Source organism: Eptatretus burgeri, chromosome 11, assembly GCF_056783735.1.
Source record: "Eptatretus burgeri isolate ZD-2024b chromosome 11, Ebu_testis_v1, whole genome shotgun sequence".
Taxonomy (NCBI): domain Eukaryota; kingdom Metazoa; phylum Chordata; class Myxini; order Myxiniformes; family Myxinidae; genus Eptatretus; species Eptatretus burgeri.
In genome coordinates this window covers 24,672,090-24,692,150 of record NC_140971.1, presented here as the reverse complement: position 1 = coordinate 24,692,150, position 20,061 = coordinate 24,672,090, and the positions used below count along the sequence as shown (strand labels likewise).

Sequence of the window (20,061 nt, the reverse complement as noted above, 5' to 3'; positions counted from 1 at the left end):
GAGAGGGGTGCTTAATGAGGGAAGAAAAGATTTTGGTTTTGGATTGAGGATGATCTGACATGGTGGTGAACAGCTATCTTGAAGACCTGGAAGGAAGAATGAGATTGAAGAGGATGTGAAAGTTGATTCCACAGACAGGGAAAAGAGGAAAAAAGAAGAACAAATAAGTGAAGATGAGCAGTGATCCTGGATTTGGTTAGTTTAACTAGAAGAGGGTTGATGGTGGACCATGTGTGCCCTGCAGAAACCTGGGGGAGGGGGGGGAAGACAAAGCATGGAAAGAGCAAAGGGTGCAAGATCAGAAAGGAGGTGCTGGAAGACAGACCAGCAACCTCTCTGTGATGGTGAAGTGATAGTCCAGAGACTCAGCTTCATCATAGACTCAATAATCTTAAAGGACATGGTTTCCCGAGCGTTAAGCTGAACAAGATGTGAGGCAAGGGTGCCTAGCTCAGAGTCCAGAGCAGTACTCCATCAAGCTGCAGCTCAAAGCCTTATAGGTGTATAGGAGTTCAGGTGTGCCAAGGAAGGAATTCGTACGATGGAGGATGCACAGTCAGCAGTTGGCTTTGGAGGCCAACTTTGAAATGCGGTTTGCTCAAGAAAGATCATGGCTGGTTGTTCCCATCATATGCTGCCTTTTTTTTGGATGCTAGTTGCATCATTGGATCGGGGCGCAGCGATGCCGCTGGTGCAGTGCCCCTATTACCAGTATACTGGTGCTCATTTCGCCGACCTCGGAAGGATGACAGGCTGAGTCAACCCCCTGTTGTTAATTCAATGAAAAACGGGGCTTGAACTCAGGACCCTAGGATCCCAAGCCACCATCCTAACCACTGAGCCCAACACCAGGCTACATGGCTGATGGCGAGATTCTTGTTAATTGCATATGACCAAATATATACTTTTTTGACATTCAGCAATTTGTTTGGTTGAACATTACTTTTTTATTTTCTTTGATCTTAATATGGCAGTCGCGTTGCACCGTTTTCTTTGGCCAAATAGCAGAGGAAGTATGGCGATGTGCTCTTGTATCAAAGAAAAATTATTCTCTCCAGTTCTGTCCTCCCCAGTATAAAAGGGAATTCAATTCTTATCCTTAAACAATTAATAAATAGATAACAAACATCCTGCTTGCATCAAAGTTATCCTACCAGTTTGGAGTAATGCCTCGGCCTGCATTAGGACTGGAGAGAGCAGCCTCAGAGCTGTAATGCCGGAGGCAGTTTTAACAGCGAAAGACAAATTGCACATGATGTCAGCACAGACACACTGCCGTCATTAACAAGTGATAGTTGTTGGTTGCAGCTGCCATCATGAGCGCTTGCTTGTGATCTGCAAGTGACATCACGTCAACACCACTTCACTCTCTTCCTGGCTGCATCTTAAATGTCCCCTATTGCTTGAGGGATGACTTACAACTTGCCATACATCTCCGCCAGATCAGCATCATATTTGCCCCATGAGGGTAGGCATGATCGTGCAGTAAAATAATGTCTTGAGACAGCACACCTGGCCGTCTTCTGCGTATTTCTTGTCTCCCTTCATTGTGGAACAACTCGCTGTTTATGTTTTTCCCATCTTCATTCCCCCTGAAATATTTGACCAGTGTTGACGTCACTCCCTTTATAACTTTTTTGGGGGTAGAAAATATCATTGTATGTATATATGTATATATATATATATATATATATATATATATATATATATATATATATATATATATATATATATATATATATATATATTTCAGGATTTAGCCATTATTTTTTTTACCAATTCATTATTATTATTTTTTTTTAAGTCCACACAATCTTGAAGCATTCTCATAAATGTATCTATTGGTTATTTGATAATTTTGATATCTTTGCCTTTCCTAAAATAAATGTCTGATTGTGTTGCGTTTTGGTTGTCGCAGTAGATCCATTGTTTAGTTAGAAATCACGATGGCAGCAAGCGAAGTGCCTGGTGCAGATCACGTGACATTGTCCCACGAGCAGCTTAATGTGAATGCAGCCGTGGAAGCTGTGACATCACCGTCATGTGGGGCTGTTTCTTTATTTGTTGGTGGGTATGACACAATCCCAAACTTCAGTTGTCACGCAAGTTATGGCCCCTTGATGTTGATTGTTCAGGTTCGATTTGATTACCGAGTCGAATTGATCTTCAGCATTGTGAATTACGTTTCACAGCATCTTGGGGTCAGTGTATTTGTATGCATTGTAAATTTGATTGCATTATTGATATAGTAGCTGCTTATCATGTTTCAAAAATATTTTGGGGAAGAAAAAGCCATCGACTTTGATTTGCCCAAATATGTGGTCTAATTAAGTTTGTGGTTTTCAAATTTTGATCGAGAGCTTGACAGGGAGACACCTTTGCCCCTTACTTCTTTGTCAGTGCTCGATTATGCACTCAGAAATGCTAGCAAAGGCAAGGAGGAGGAATCGGGGTTCCAACTGGAATAAAGGAAAAGTACAAGATTCAAACCGGAGGTTCTTGCTGATCTCGACCCTGCCTATGACATAGTCTTGTGGTTAGAAGACATTGAACAAGTGTGATAACTTCTTAAGAGAGTCTAAACGAGTGCCGGCAACATAGGGCAACCAAGTATTGCTGATAAAATTAAAGTGATGGCATTCAACCAGTATGCCTGGTGTTTGCTTAATGGTTAGGGTGGTAGGCTTGGGATCCTTGGATCCTGAGTTCAAATCCCGCTCAGCCATTGAATTAATACTAGGTGGGGTTGACTCTGCCTGTCATCCTTCCGATGTCGGCAAAATGAGTACCAGCTTGCTGGGATGATTGAGCCATTCGAGTATCCTGTGTCAGAGTGGCGACCTGTCCAGGATTGTGCCCAATAGCTCAGGAGACTGCTTCGGCAGCACCGACGCTCTATACAGAGTATGGTCCCAATGGATGGATGGATTCAACCAGTCCAGAGAGGTCTCAATCATACTGCATGATAGAATAAAGCTTGAGACAGTCAATGACGTCAAGTATCTTGATTCCTGGGTTAACACAACTGCTCAGAGGATCAAACAAAGGAAAGAGAAATCTCCCAGGAACAACCCAGAGATCCCTCACATCTAAGATGTTGTGTGGAATGGTAAAACAGGGTGGTGTAATGTGGTGTATGTTAGTGCAGAATGACGTAACATCATTGCTCTAGTTAGTACAGCATAGTATATGTTAATACAGTTTTGTGTAGTTAATATGGATTCATATTTTTTTCTTGATGACCTATTCTTAATTTATATTAGAAACAAAAGTCAAAAGCTGATTTATGAATGACATGATTTGATGTGTGTAATCACTCCACCCACCCCTACCTCTGACCACACCCGGTTTGACACACAAGGCGACGATGAAAATGACGTTAGGTCTCCCTGTCTGCCTATTGTAGTCACGCGATTCCCTCTCCCATTGGGAGGATAATTAACGTGGGTTGCACAATGCTTGCACATTTCTAGATGAAGACCCCACAGCAGTCTAAACTTCAGACTTGCACCAGCTTGCCTGCTGGGCAGCTCTAACTAGTTCGTGGTGCCGTCATTTATTGAACATGCATCTTCATAATTACAACTAGATTTTTTTGCGAACTATCCAATAGCACAATATTACCTGACTCCTTTGATCTTTCGGAAATTATATACAAATGCATTATTAAGCATGAAATCCAACATTCGCGAATTCCCCATTATTTTCCGTGGAGGTGGTGTCAACAGCTAACCGTGTAGTGTCAAATGTACATCCGATGTCTCAAAAGGCCGAAGAAGCCAAAACTCTCAAAAGCTGAATGATGTTGCTGTGGATGTTTTGTTGGGGAGTTAACATAAATTTAATTAATAAAGTTTTGTTAGACAATCTGGATTGTGGAATGAAAAATACACAGAAAGGACAAGGTTTGGCTGATATTAATAACAAAGATACAGGATGGGAGTTCCGAGTGTAACCCCAAAATGTTTATTCGAAGTATAAAATGAAATTGATTGCAGTTACTGTAAATGCTTCAATGTGCGTTTATGCAGGTATGACCCGAGATAATTTTGAGGGACACCGGGTCGTCAGACTGGAGTATGAAGCCTATGAATCAATGGCCCAAGCTGAGATGAAAAAGATCTGTGCCAGAGCACGATGTCTGTGGCCTTCTGTGGGAGGCATTGCCCTGCATCACCGCCTTGGGTAATTCAGCGCAAGTGACAGGCACCACTCTCTTTTCATTATTATTATTATTATTATTATTATTATTATTATTATTATCCCTTTGGCATGCAGATTCTCCAGAGGCAGAAAAAGGTTCTTGCCATGCCGAGTGTATGGGAGGAGAACAACTAATGTATTTGCCGAACCTTTTTTATCCACTTTCTTGCAGTGTCGTTCCAATTGCCGAAGCCAGTGTTGTGATTGCCGTAGCAGCACCACACCGCCAAGCTGCTTTCGAAGCAACGGCCTTCTTGATTGACACTCTCAAAGCGACCGTACCCATTTGGAAAAAGGTTCCTGGCTTCTGCAGTAGCCGTACCCATTTCCTCGGCAATCCCTATGAATTCATCATAAATGTTGCTTAAGTCGATTATTTATTTATTTATTTATTTATTTTTAAGCTGGAGCCGAGAGGAGCAGTTACTATCACTTTGAAAAATGATAAGCTCTTAATTATCTGGAGTACAACATTCAAAGTGTGAGGAGCGAATGATGAATAATAGCACGATGTGCACCTTTGCTGAACATAATGAATGTTTGTATATATTGTTGGACCCCGACATTTGTGGATTTGCTATTCGAGGACACCATGTATTCGCGTTTGATAAAATGCGACCTGCTTCTACATTCGTGGCCCTGTGCTTTGCGTACTTGCTATGTTTCTGACCTGCTTCTATATATGCAGCCCTGCGCTTCGTGTATTCATGGTTTTTTGCAGGCATATTCACGTTTTTTTCACGGGATTTTTGATTTTTCCCTTATGTATCATGTAGCGCTTGCCAAGCCAGCCGTTCCTTATCAACAGTTTCTAATGGAGTGCTTGCTTGAGTGCTTAGCCACTTGGCAAGCGCTCTACAAGAAACTTGGTAACTGAACACACCCCAGATTCATTCCATGGCGTTGAGGATAAACATCGAGAGCATCATTATTTCAGCCATATCGATGAATTTGTCCCTCAAGGGGTGGGGTTGGAAGAGGGATCTGACGTTGCCATGCAATGCTGGGTACCCCTGCTACTCCATATATACATACATATCTATGCATGACAGTACCAGTTAAAAGTTTGGACACACCTATTCATTCAAGGGTTTTTCTTTATTTTTATTATTTTCTCCATTGTCGAATAATAGTGAAGACATCAAAACTATGAAATAACACATATGGAATTACGTCGTAACCAAAAAAGTGTTAAACAAATCAAAGGATATTTTTATATTTTAGATTCTTCAAAGTAGCCACCCTTTGCCTTGATAACAGCTTTGCACACTCTTGGCATTCTCTCAACCAGCTTCATGAGGTAGTCACCTGGAATACTTTTCCATTAACAGGTGTGCCTTGTTAAAAGTTAATTTGTGGAATTTCTTTCCTTCTTAATGTGTTGGAGCCAATCAGTTGTGTTGTGACAAGGTAGGGTTTGTAGACAGTAAATAGCCCTATTTGGTAAAAGACCATTATTTTTGTCTGTATTGTAGTAGTTCATATTATGGCAAGAACAACTCTTCTAAGCAAAGCGAAACGACGGTCCATCACTACTTTAAAACATGAAGGTCATCAATCCGGAAAATTTCAAGAACATTGAAAGTTTCTTCAAGTACAGTTGCAAAAACTATCAAGTGCTCTGATGAAACTGGTTCTCATGCGGACCACCACAGGAAAGGAAGACCCAGAGTTACCAGCCTCAGAAATCGCCAATTAACTGCACCTCAGATTGCAGCCCAAGTAAATGCTTCACAGAGTTCAAGTAACAGACACATCTCAACATCAACTGTTCAGAGGAGACTGCGTGAATCAGGCCTTCATGGTCGAATTTCTGCAAAGAAACCACTACTGAAGGAGACAAATAAGAATAAGAGACTTGCTTGAGCCAAGAAACACGAGCAATGGACAATGGACCGGTGGAAATCTGTCCTTTGGTCTGATGAGTCCAAATTTGAGATTTTTGGTTCCAACCGCCATGTCTTTGTGAGATACAGAGAAGGTGAACGGATGATCTCTGCATGTGTGGTTCCCACCGTGAAGCGTGGAGGAGGAGGTGTTATAGTGTGGGGGTGCTTTGCTGATGATACTGTTGGCGATTTATTTAGAATTCAGGGCACACTTAACCAATATAGCTACCACAGCATTCTGCAGCGATATGCCATCCCATCTGGTTTGTGCTTAGTGGGACCATCATTTGTTTTTCAACAGGACAACGACCCAACATACACCTCCAAGCTGTGTAAAGGCTATTTGACCAAGAAGGAGAGTGATGGAGTGCTGCATCAGATGATCTGGCCTCCACAATCACCTGACCTATACTCAATTGAGATGGTTTGGGATGAGTTGGACCGCAGAGTGAAGGAAAGGCAGTCAACAAGTGCTCAGCAAATGTCAGAACTCCTCCAAGACTGTTGGAAAAGCATTCAAGGTGACTACCTCATGAACCTGGTTGAGAGAATGCCAAGAGTGTGCAAAGCTGTCATCAAGGCAAAGAGTGGCTACTTTGAAGAATCTAAAATCTAAAATATCCTTTGATTTGTTTAACACTTTTTTTGGTGACTGCATAATTCCATATGTGTTATTTCATAGTTTTGATGTCTTCACTGTTTTTCTGCAATGTAGAAAATAGTAAAAATAAAGAAAAATCCTTGAATGAGTTGGTGTGTCCAAACTTTTGACTGGTACAGTATATATTGCAACTTATTTGACAGGATGGTGCAGAGGTAGTGTACTACTTACCTTTGAGTTGTCTCGTCTGGGTGCGATTCTAATCTTTCAGATTGATGCTTCCCAGGTGGGACTTTGTGTCATTGAGTGCACTGTCCCTTGTATGTGCGTTAATTTGGGACCCCTTTACTAGCATTGATTGCTGGTGGACGTCAAAGACCCCCGGTATCTCTCAACAAAGTGGAGGCGAGTTTGTGCCATTTCTATATGAGGAAAGAGTACACCATTTTCACATCACATCCTTCTCTCACTCCGCTGGGGGATGCAGATAACCCCAAACAGAATAAAAAGCTTTTTCTGGTTTTCGTTGGTACCGTATTTTGAAATTCCCACTTAACTCTTATTGGTCCCATTTTTTTTCTCCCTTGTGATATAAGGAACACCTTTTTTGGTTTTAAACGTTTATTGCAATCTGTATGTAATTGTTTTCAATTTAAATCTACACGATGAGACATATAAACCAGGTTGTACATTCATTTTAGTTAACTTTTATTAAATGTACATTTCATAAACTTTGCCTTGTTGAATGTTGTCATGGTTCATGGCTTTTCAAAATTCTTATTTGTGTATTTATATTTGTGCAGGAGGTGTATGAGAAGGGCCAATGCATGTGGAAAGAGAATAAGGAATGTTCATGGAGCAAAACTCAAGTGAGAAAAGCTGTTTTGGTGTCGTCGATGTTGAGGGAGCACACCTCCATAAAATGTAGAGGGAGTTGGGTTTTTATTAAAAAGGAAATTGACAAAAGGATAGGGGAGTAGGCGTTTAGGAAGGCTGTACTGCTCATGGTCCACTTTTGTGCTTCTATCATGACTTGGTGAACATTACTTGGTCCAGCATGCTATGGAAGGAATTTGAACACAACCATTAAACTGTTCCCACATTTTACTGCAACATTTTAATAATTATGTGTCAACAACAGATTGTAAACCTAAAAAAACCTGTCATATATATATATATATATATATATATATATATATATATATATATATATATATATATATATATATATGCAGACATAACTATAAGAAACTGTTCGGCCCTAACCTCTTTGGATGCCTATTTGCTCTTTCTTTAAAGTGGCTTCATTTGCAAATCAACACATTTGGTATTATTTGTCAAGTCAAATCTTTTCTCAAGTATGATCAGCTTCTTGGTGTTTACACGGCTTTAATTTAGCGGCTCGCTTTCGAGGCCAACTTTGTTATCTGGTCGGTCCAAGGGGGGTCATGGCTGATGGTAAGGACTAGAATTTCAAGATAATGAGCCTCTTCCATTGGTTGACTATAGAAAGAGACATGTGGGTTCATTTGACAATCCTTCCAGAGTGACAGCATGAAACTCCTTTTTCATCTTATGAACAATGTGAGAGATGCAGTGGAGTGAAAATGTGCAATTTCTATTTTTTCCTACTTTCTCACTTTCCTCGTTTTTTTTTTTTCTTCTTTTATCCCTCCTTTTTCCACTTCTAGACACTCAAATTCTTATTGTATTGATAAATTGTGCTCACTTACCATGTGGTTGATTCCATCTTGAGAGAAGAAAGCAACAGTTCATCAACAAGATTTGTTTTATGCTATTGTTATTTCACAAACTTATGAGCATAATTGATTGTTTTTCTTTATCCATAATGATTTTTTTTTTCTTCAAAAAGATTTCTTATTAGCAAGTGAGATGGATATTTTACAAGTATAATTTGCTAGCAATAGATGCTATCCTCCTTTTCTTTCCTTTATAAGGGGTGAGGACTAATGGTACTAATCTTCTTCCCTGTCTTGAGCACAACACTCCTCCACTTCCCTCTATCCCCAACTCTCTCCACTCTCCAGACTCCAACCACCCCCACATTTTTGATATCCCTTTATACTACCCATCATTGATATGCTTCCGGTTCAGGGATTTTTCCACGTGTTGGTCAAATCTGTTTCTGCTGCTTCAACCTCATTAAAAGGGATTTTTTTTTTCAGAAACATGTTTGTCATGTTTTTCTGTTCTCTTCATCCTTGTGTTGCTGTTGTATCCCATCCAATTTTCCATGTGAAATCATACCTTGTTTGTGCTGTACTGTATTCATCTTCATGCTGTTACTACTTTCGCCACTCTACTGGTAGCAACTGTCAAAATTTGGTGTCCCTTTTGTCTCTGTATTTCACGTTTTGCTTTTTTTTCCCCCAAAATATTTTACTTCTATCTCCTCAACATTATCCCATTTCTCCTCACTTCAAAAAAAAAATGAAAAAAAATTGAATTTGTTTTCACTCCACAATGATCTCATTCCACTTGAATTTCCTTCTGCTTGGACTTCCTGTTCTCCATTCTCTCCCCCCCGCCCCCTTTCACAATATCTCAAAACTGAATCTTCATTGAATAAAAATGCTTCTTCCTTCTTTTTGAAGCATTTTAAAACATTTTTTGAAATGCTTCACTTTGTTTTTCCATCAGGAATACTCCACATGTTCTTCCTCGTCACCATCAGGTGTATGCCACGTGTTCTACTTCTTCACCTCAATCTATTTGTCCTTCTTACTTCTTCTTCACAAATATTATTTTCCAAAACCGTCCGTCAACTAAGCGCTTGGTCCACCAACCCTCCTCCTGCATTGACAGCACCACCTTTCTTCGTGCCTTCAACAAAAATTCTCAAGTTAATGTCCCCTCTCTCTTTCTGCTCTCCCCCCCATCCCATCCCCTCAAAGATTCATGCAATCCTTTCTGCATTCCCTCCTCACCCCACCCTCTCAATGTTCCCCCCTCATACCACTCCGTAAGTTCTTCCTCCTCACCCTAACCCCTAAAACCTTCCCCTGTGCCCCACCCCCTAAATTCTTCCCCCTCACCCCACCCATTCAAACCTTCTCCTGCACCCACTCAAAGCTCCCACCCCATCCTGCACCCTCCCAATGCCTCCTTCCGTGCCCCTAACTGCGTAGACGTCAGACATCCAAGGCGTCCGCTCCAACGTGACATCTCTAAATCCATACCGCTACTGATAAACTGGACATCATCTGTTTAACAGAATCCTTCCTCCCACAGGACGTCCCTAGTGTCTTTCCCCGGCTATTGTCTCCTGTGATGTGATAGGCCTGAACCCCACCCCAGCAGCGGAGTTGCACTTTACATGAAGAACTCAATTTCTCGTTGCCCTTGTACTGATCTTACACTTCCTAACCCCAGGAGTACCTTTGGCTGTGACTTCCCCCCCTCCCATGTCTTGTTTGGTTGTGTTGTACCATCCTCCAAACAGTGATGACTCCATCAACATCTCTCTCCTCTTTCTCTTTCTCTTTCTTTCTCTGACATGGACCAACTTTTAACCACTAATCCCCACTCCCCCTTCCTTATATGTGGTGATTTCAATTGTCACCATGCAAATTGGCTGGGTATGGGGATCATTCTCCCCAGTCATGGTACTTCGGCAAAGGACTTTGTGACTCCAAGGGACCAACTCGATCTGTGAACTTTCTAACCCAGATTTTTCACAATGGTAAATTCTCTCTTCTGGACTTGGTGATGACAAACTTCCCTGCAAATGTCTCCTGCTCTTCCTCTGCTCCATTTGCTTCTCTGATCATATGCTTGTGAGAGTCAACATCTCTGGCATTTCTCAGAGAGCTGCCTTGACGCCGGCGAGTCTGGCATTTCACTCAAGCAGATTGGCAGGGCGACTCCAATCAGCCATCTCACATCACGACTGGTCTCCTATATCTACTGCCCCGATATTAACTCTGATATTAACTGAAATTAACTCTGAGCCTGGAAATTCTTCCACAGAAACCTGCTCTTTATGTACGGATCCATCCCATCACATCTTCAGTTATCCTACCCTTCTTCCTGCCAATGGTACACTGAATCCTGGATGAGGCAGTTGCTCTGAAACAACTTGCCTTCTCTTCCTGCAAAGCAAACCTGAGTGAAGGCTATCTCAGTTCATTTCACAAAGCCCACAAGAAGTGTTTGTGTCCACTCTCAGGAGAGGCAGAAAACAACATCTTTCCAACCTCAACAATGAACATTCAAACTTGTTTCCCTACTCTAAAACCTGGTAGTGCCTTGTTAAGTCTGTCTCTGGAGTACGCTCACCTTCCATCCCTTCCCTCTCTTCAAATGACACTCCAGCCAACTCTACTTGTGAGAAGGCTGAATGCCTCATTTCTGTGTTTGCTTCCAAGTCTTGTGTCCCCTACCCCTTGCTCTCTGTACCCACTCTACTCGGTCACACCCAACTGCTCCTGGACTCTGTGTCTTTTCCACCTGAGAGGGTGGAGAAGTTTCTTGCAACCCTTGACCCTGATTCTGCAACTGGACCGCACGGCATCAGCTCACATGTCCTAAAATCCCGCTCTGCTGCTCTTCTCATCCTCTTTCTGCTCTTTTCACCCTATCATTTGCCCTTAGCTTAGGCCTAGGTCCTCTTCCACATGCTTGGAAATCGGCCAACATCACTACATGATATAAACAAGGTGCAAAAAATCGATCCCCTTGACTACAGACCTATCAGCTTACTTCCAATCATCAGCAAGGTCATGGAATCGATCATTGCACTTGATATAATTTGAAATCCTGCCTTTTCTTCAACAACCTCATCTTAGATCACCAACTTGGATTCAGACCTGGTCACTCCACCTTGTACATGCTGCTTCTACTCACCCAACAATGGATGGAGGTCCTCAATGTCAGACATGAGTTCAGGGCCGTCTCTCTCGACATGTCTCACGCTTTCGATACAGTCTGACATCCCGCCTTGCTCTCTAAACTCTCTGCATGTGGCTTCCAAGGCCAATGCCACACACGGCTCACTGACTTCCTCTATTCTCGTAGCCAATGTGTGGCACTCAATGGAATCCTTTCATCTCCTCTCCTTGTCAAGGCTCGAGTGGCACAAGACAGTGTTCTGGGCCGAGTCCTACTCCTAAGCTTCATCATCCACCTCTCTGATTCTGGAGAATTCCCTTTATCTATTTGCTGATGACTCCACCCTCTGCCCTGACATCCCTCATACTTCGGACAAGCCTCTTCCCTTGCTTCAGAACTTGACAAAAATCACAAGCTGGTCAAACACTTGGAATATGCCTTTCAATTCTGACAAATCTCACACTCCCACTCTCTCTCTCTCAGAAAGGACCATCTGGAAAACCCTCCTATTTACTTTCTCAACAATCCTCTTGAGGAAGTTCAGTCATTCAAACTCCTGGGTCTCACTGTCAGCCTTGATCTTTCTTGGATAAACCACATTTCAAAGTTGGCATCCTGCATTGTACAAAGTCCTTCCTTGGCGCATCTCAACTCCTATCCACCTTCAAGTTTTGCATCCACAGCTTGATGGAGTGCTGCTCTCCCCTTTGGGTTAGCGGCCCTGTTTCACACCTTTCTCAGCTTGACTCCGTGGAAACCAAGGCCTTCAGGCTGAGTCTATTGGCCTATCACTTTCCCATCCAAGACATCTCGGTGGTCTCTGTCTTCTATGCTTGGTGTTGACTTAATGGTTAGGGTGGCGGGCTTTGGATCCGAGGGTCCTGAGTTCAAATCCCGCTGAGCTGTTGATTTAACACCAGGTGGGGTTAACTCGGCCTGCCATCCTTCCGAGGAGACTGCTAAAGCAGCACCAACACTGCACAGAGTATGGTCCCAATCTCCTCCTCCTCTGTCTTCTACCACCTCCTTTGTAGTGTTGCACCCACTGCTCTTTCTGTGCTTTGCCACCCCCCCCTCCTTGAATAAATCTTGAATGACTGCTCACCTCCTCTCATTTGTTCCTCCTTTATCCTGGCTGTGGAACCAACTTCCACATTCTCTTCATTTTCATTCTTCCCTCCACATCTTCAAGACCGCTGTTCACCACCATCTCAGATCATCCCCCGTTAACCCCCTTCCCCATCCCCAAGCCCACCTCCTTCCAAATTTCAGGTTTTTCATCCCTGAAAGTTTGCTTTTGTATCCATCTTGTGCACCCCATGCCTCCTCCCCTACCCCATTGTGCCTTCCCACACCCTTTATTTGTCCAAGTATATGTCCAGCCCACTTCAGCCAGCTTTTTACCAATTTCCCCATCAAGCTTACTTGCACACCAATCTCCTTCAATCCATCCATCTACCTTATAATCCACCTTTTTCACTCCTGCAATCCTCCTGACCCAACTGTTCTCGTAGACCTGCAGCCTCTGTTGGCTCTCTACCAGTGCCACTGTCTTCAGACTGTACAGGTAGGCTAGCATTACACAAGACACCAAAACTTTCCCTTTCAATTCCCTTGATATTTTTCTGTCTGTCATCAATCCCTCCCTCCCTCATCCATGCATTTGTATCCACCTGAATCCTCCTCCACAGCTTTGTCTCAGACCAAACACCTCTGGTGACTGTCCCCCCCCCCAGATACTCAAACCAATTTTCCTGTTTGATCTTCTTCCCCTCAGATGTTAATTTATTTCCTCTGTTGCCCAAACCACATCATCTCAATCTTCTCCATACTTATCTTCAGTCCACGCTTCCAGAATCCCTCTGTCCACTCCCCCAGTACCTCCTGCATCTACCGCTTACTCCCCACCACAACAGCCAGATCATCTGCATACAACATCCTCACCAGAATACCCTTCATTTTTACCTTCCTGCTTACCATCTCCATCACCGTGATAAACATGAGTGAGCTGAGAGAGCTTCCCTGCCTCAAATCGATGTTCACGCTGAACTCCTCCAACATCCTCGGTCCAAACCAAACTCTTCTCTTTGTTCCCCTGTACATTCCTTCCATCAACCTAACTTCTGTTTATGGCACTCCCATCCATCTGTGTCACTATCAACATCTCTCTCGGGACAGTCATAGTCCTTCTCCAGGTCCACTAATCTCAAACCGCTTCTCCACCAGTTGTCTCAGCATGAACATCCCATTCATTGCCCACTACCCTTTCTAACCCCCTGTTGCTCTTCATCAATCTTCATCTCCACACTCTTCCTTCTACTCCAGCTATATTATTACATTAAAAGATAAGAGCAAGGATGTCACAAAATGAGTTTGAACTGATGCAGTTTACTCATCTCACCCAGTATTACAGAGAAATATCTTCATTTAATTACAGTGGTGACTTATGGTTTCATGTCTTTCTCAGGAATGAAAAACTGAAGATTACCTGCTGATTGTGATTTCTGATTGTTTGAATTTTCAACAAAAAGAAACTCATTGTAGATTGGCCAGAGTAGATTGTATTGTAGATACAACTTGCCATTGTAGATCAGCTGAATTATTACTTTGGATTTCTTGTAATGGAAGGACAATAAAATATTGTATCAATGTGTTTTGTGACACTGAATGTACTTGTCATTTGGCTGAATAGATTTATTTGGTGTTGAAGCATTATCAATTTCCGGCTGGCAGCTAACCTCGAGGTATCAGCACTCGTCTTTGAGCTGTCTAGTCTGGGTTTAATTGTTGGCCTAACTCTAAACTGTCATCCCAGTGATTCGCATTCAGGGCGAGGCATCAATGTGTACGCCGTACATCAAAGGTGGGTTAAACCGGAGGACCTGTCTGCCAGTGCCTGTTGGTGGATGGTAAGTAACATCACCGGCACCCTTGCCAAATTTCAAATTTCTGCCACCCTCAGTCTAATGTCAGGTCTGGCCAGCCAGGGAAAGACTTGTGTCAAAAACGTTACCTGCCCAAACCCACAAGAAGGTGGGAGTAAGAGCGGCCACTAAAGAATTGCTACTAGTCGTAAGGTATTTTTGTTGACACAAAAAAAGTTTAATATTCAGGAAAGTTGTCGGAACTACAATGGAGAAAACGCATAAGAACAGCTAAGGGGTACTGTCTGGGGCCGTCTGGTCTTTGAGCCATCTGACCTGGGTTTGAATATTGGCCCAGCTACAAACTGTCATCCTGCTGTCTCTTAGACAGGGCAAGGCATCAATGTGTGCGTGTGCCATCCCTCAGATGGATGGTAAACTGGGTGTCATGTCTGCCACCATTATTTTGTGGTCCTTTAAAAATCCCTGTGTCCTTCACGAAGAGGAGGCGAGCTCTTGCCAGCACTCTGGCCAAATTCCTAATTCCTGCTCTAACCTACGTTGTATCAACGACACAGCCTCACAGCCTTGTGCAGCAGACAAAATAAAAACAACAGCCGACTTAAATAAAAAATACGAGTAGAACAGCACTCGGTAGAGCACATACTTCCGCCAGGCTGAACAGTTTACATTTTGTATCCCACTGATAGGCCGGATCTGCTTCTCGACCTTAACCAAAAACTGATCAACTTGTTCTTGTTGCCGACCCAACTTGTCCACCAAGTTTTGTCAGTATCCATCTTCAACCTTTTGAAATATCGTGCTATATATCGTCCCCCGCCCCCCCCTCCATCTTTCAATGGTGAAGAATAACAAGCAATTCTCATATCCAGATCTTCACCGAATTCAAATCAATTCGATATTGGCAGAGACACAATCTGTCCACTAAGTTTCGCTTGAATCTGTCTAACTTTGAGATATCCTGCACACAGACAGGCATGAAAACATAACCTCTGTCCATGAGTGGCTTTCAGGGACCAACCAAACCGGTCATGTGTGCTTTGATCTGAAATACCTTCCCAGGGTAATTGAAGTGACACAAGTCTGCAATAGACCACGAGACAGGGGCATTAAGCCGACTCAAATTGCTGTGAACAGTATGGGTAGGCAGACAGGATTAATGTGGGAATCCTAAAAATAGCCTGCCTTGCGTAACATGGAAATATCACCCATTAACTTTATGTGACCATCAAACACAATGTCTCGTGAGCAGTGATGAAGTGGTTGAGGTATAGAAGAAACGCCATTATGATCTGCTGCTGATTTGCCAATCGTGATCATGTGAGCTCCTTGCTGAGACATGAATGATTACTTAAATCCATGGGTGTGTGTAATAACAAATAACGACTCACTCCAGGTTTAATTTAGATCTGAGACCAGAAACTGTTGGATTTGTGCTTTGCAAGTGCGATGTTTCATCAAACAGTGTTCCGCCTGTCTGATGAGCCATTCAAGCCGAGGTCTTAGCTATGCAAGATAGTAATAAACCTTTTGATAAGTATGGAAATATTCATATTTATGATGAAATAATCCTTTGCAGACATTGGAATACACTAATTTAGAAGATTCCAGATCTCCATGGATCACCAATTCCTTATTGAGAGCAATAAATCTGAAAATATTTGTCTTATTTGTATAAATCTAATCCCAATGAACAAACCTGGCTGAAACACACTAATTATAAAAATGTACTTACAAGACTTTGGAAAAAAAAAATGTAAAAAGAGATTATTTCTCGAGGCAGATAAATTATATAAATGTCATTTGGAAAATTATATAATGGCATTTTAAATAAGAGTAAGAAAGAAACTTTGGTTAGACGACTTAAGATAAATAATGTTGAAGTTGAGGATAAATGTTATTGTTGAATATTTGAATGATTTTTTTTGTAGATCGTGGACAAAATTTAGCCAGGAGTATTCCTGTTACAGATAGTTTTATTGATTTTTTTTTTTTTTTGAATAATCCGAATACAAATTCATTTCTTTTCCCAACTCGTGCAGCAGAAATTATGGATATTGTAAGTCAATTTTTAACTGGAAGAACACTCGGTTGAGCATATACCTCCACCACGTAATGCCTGATCCACGAGAACATATCAGACCCAATACATTTTTGAAATATCAAATTATAAAGTACTATATCGTTTTTGGTCCTATCTCTCAATGGTGAAGAATCACTTAAAAAAAAATTAAATAATTCTCGTATCCAGATCCGGATTGGCATCTTCACAAAAATCAAAACAAATCTTCCTTCTCACACACCCAACGTGTCCACCAAGTTTCATCCGAATCCGTTCACAACTTTTTGAGATTTCGTGCTATATATCATTTTTGGCCCTATCTCTCAATGATGAAGAATCATTTTAAAATCCTAGTAGTCGGATCCGGATCTTCACCAAAGTCTAATCAGTTCGTCCTTGTCACACACCCAAACTGTCCACCACGTTTCGGCTTTATCTGTCCACAACTTTTTGAGATATCCTGCACACAGACAGACAGACAGAGAGAGAGAGAGGGGTGAAAACATCACCACCTTCACCTTCTGTGGTGGAGGTAATTAAGATAATATATATTTATATACAGTATATAAATTCTTACTTGCCTCTGGAGTTGTTCCTGAGAAAATGAAAATCTCTAAAATGGTTCTTATTTTTTAAAAGGGGCAACTCCCAAGAGTTTTGCAATTACCACCCAATTTCCGTTTTAACAACCATCTCTGAAATTCTTGAAAAATTATGTATATTTGAGTGATTATTTTCTAATACCCTGTGTAATTCACAATTTCATTTCCAGGAGAAACATAACACCAATCATGCTTTATTAACATTCATTGATGAGGTTGGAATTGCCATAATCATACTCATCCGGTCGGTATTTTCCTTAACTTCTCCAAACTTCAAATACCATCAACCACAACATCATTTTGTATAAATTATCATATTATGGAATTCAATTAAAGGCAAGCCTGGTCTAAGCTTAATGGTGAGTATGGTTGGCTTATTGGGATATTGAGTTCAAGCTCCTGTCGGCTGTTCAATTAACACCAGGTGGGTTGATTCAGCCTGCCATCCTTCTGAGGTTGGCAAAATGAGTACCAGTGTGCTGGTAACAGGTGGTATTGCATCGGTTGCCCGCAGAAAATGATGCTGCATCTGAATAAATAAATATATCGACAAAAGATTAAAGGCTTTGAAGTGATTTGAAAATTAACTTACAAATAGAAAACAGTTTGTTGTTGTAAACAATTATGAATCAAACAAGAAACGGGTCACCTGGTGGCCGAGCAGGGCCCTATATTAGCACCTACCAATGTCATTCCTAACTTATATTAATGATTTCACTAAATCCTCCAATGAGTTGTCTTTAATCTTGGTTGCTGACAGCTCAAATTCTCTTTTTTAAGCAATGTTAACACTTAGGAGCCATTTCCACCACAATAAGTGAAATAAAAAATTTTCCCCCCAAAAAACAACTTCTTGCATTATATTCTACTCTGATTGTGTCCGAATTATTGTTTAATAGCTTGGGGCAATTCATTAAAGTTGCAGATAGATAAGATTATATTGATAAAAAAAACAAGTTATGAAATTTATTTGTAATTCTCAGGGGTACCTGGCATTGGCTGGTGCTGTTCTAATCCTCTTGGAATTTTGAAGAAATCTTTTCTTTTTTTTTTGCGACCTAAAACACTTCCCGATACCCACTGAGGAATGGGGTTGGGGCTTATTTAATATTACCTCTCCAATCAAACTTACATCTCCAAGCTGGCCTCCAAAGCCAGTCACCGACTGGGCAACCGGCATCGGGCAAAGTCCTTCCTTGGCACACCTGAGCTCCTGACAATGTACAAAGCTTTCATCCGCAGCCTGATGGAGTACTGCTCCCCACTTTGGGCTGGTGCTCCCGCCTCTCACCTTTCTCGGCTTTACGCTGTTGAAATCAAGGCATTTAGGATCATTGGCATCTCCCACGATGAGGCTGTCTTTGGGTCTCTCACTCTCTCACCACAGGCAGGTCGGTAGTCTTTCTGTCTTCTACCGTCTCACCCTCCCCCCCTGCTCTGTCTATCTGTTCCCCCCCCCACCATATTTCCGCAGGGCACTCAAGGTCTGCCAACAACCCCCTTCTGGTAAAACTACCAAAATCATGAATCACTGCTCACCTTCACTCTTTCATTCCTCTTTTTCCCCACCTTTGGAACAAATTCCCACACTCTCTTCAATCCCATTCTTCCCTCCAGGTCTTCAAAACAGCTGTTCACTACCACCTCTTATCTTCCCCCATCCAAAACCACGATCTTTTCTACCCCCGTTAATCCACCCCAAACCACCGACTGTACTTCAAATTCCCTGCTTTCCTTCCTGAAAGTCCCTGCAGTGTCCATCTTGTTTACCCCGTGTACCCCACCCCATCCCTGTCCCTCCCACAGATCTCCTCGTGTCTCTGTTACCCACTGTTTTGTGCTTCCCTCTCCCATCCCTATTGTCTCCTGTTCCCCTTGTTATACGTTCTGCGTGTTCGCTCTTTTCGAGCCTCGGCATTGTATAAAAATAAATAAAAAAACAGCATTTCTGATTATGCACCACCTTTCGCCCAGCTTGCAACACAGGTGACAAAAGGATACAGAAAAGCAGCTCAAATTTTAATAATTTATTCCCACGATTTTTAAAGGGTGAAAGTTCTTTTTTTTTTTCTTCCAGGTAACACTTTGAATTATTTATTAAAAATTATGAAGTCCATAGTTATTCCACAAGACAAAACCAGAATTAGTGGGGCAACTTAGCATAACAATTGTGCATTTTGTGAGGAAAGCACCAAAGTTGGCACACTAGTAGCCTATCATATTATGAACAGATTTGGATATTGGGCCATCTCAAAATTTTTGATGGCAGTGGAAAATGGCTGCCACAGCCATCAGCGGCTGAATTTGAGATGGCGCAATATCCAAATCTGTTCATAATATGATAGGCTACTAGTGTGCCAAATTTGGTGCATTCCTCACAAAATGCACAGTTGTTATGCTATATTTAGCTAAGTTGTCCCACTATATGCTCCACATTCCATGAGTAAGAACAAATTGTGCGAAGCAAACTTTTATTTTTTACCAAATCCCAATTTTGGAATTCATGAGATTTGAATCTTAAGTCACCTTCTGACTTCCTTACGTTTAAACGCACTGGTAAGTTGAAATGAGTATTGTTGAATAGGTAGAGGTTGATACATAGATCAGATTTTTATTCTGTTTGAGTGTTTCAAATCGGTTGAATTGAAGATAGACCTTCTGGTGTTATTTCTGTCTATTTGCTGGAATCTCTCCACCCCACGTTTTCCTTTTCTCGTATTCTTTCTTCCTCCTACACTCATTCTGTCTTTTACAAACAAGTGTAGGGTGTCCACAATATCTTATCAGATCAATAAAATGCTAACCGATGTTTCCTTCTTTTTTTTCAGACCCATTGAAAATGTGTGATGGCGTTGGCCATAGTTGACTGTCGGGGATGCATTTCATCTTGTAACCCCTCAAATTCTCCAGAAGATGTCGCACAGAACCTGGCCCAGAATCTTTCTCTGTCATTAGGATATGATATGAG

General features: G+C 41.8%; 1 protein-coding gene across 1 annotated transcript; it reads left to right on the top strand.

Annotated features, from left to right (window-relative positions):
• Positions 1-1,922: 1,922 nt before the first annotated feature.
• Positions 1,923-14,205, top strand: LOC147016677 (molybdopterin synthase catalytic subunit-like). Its single transcript, XM_085845591.1, has 5 exons — positions 1,923-2,067; positions 4,032-4,185; positions 4,376-4,499; positions 7,497-7,562; positions 14,012-14,205. The coding sequence occupies exons 1-5, from the start codon at positions 1,947-1,949 to the stop codon at positions 14,015-14,017; spliced, it is 471 nt and encodes a 156-aa protein (XP_085701717.1). The 5' UTR covers positions 1,923-1,946; the 3' UTR covers positions 14,018-14,205.
• Positions 14,206-20,061: the final 5,856 nt, after the last annotated feature.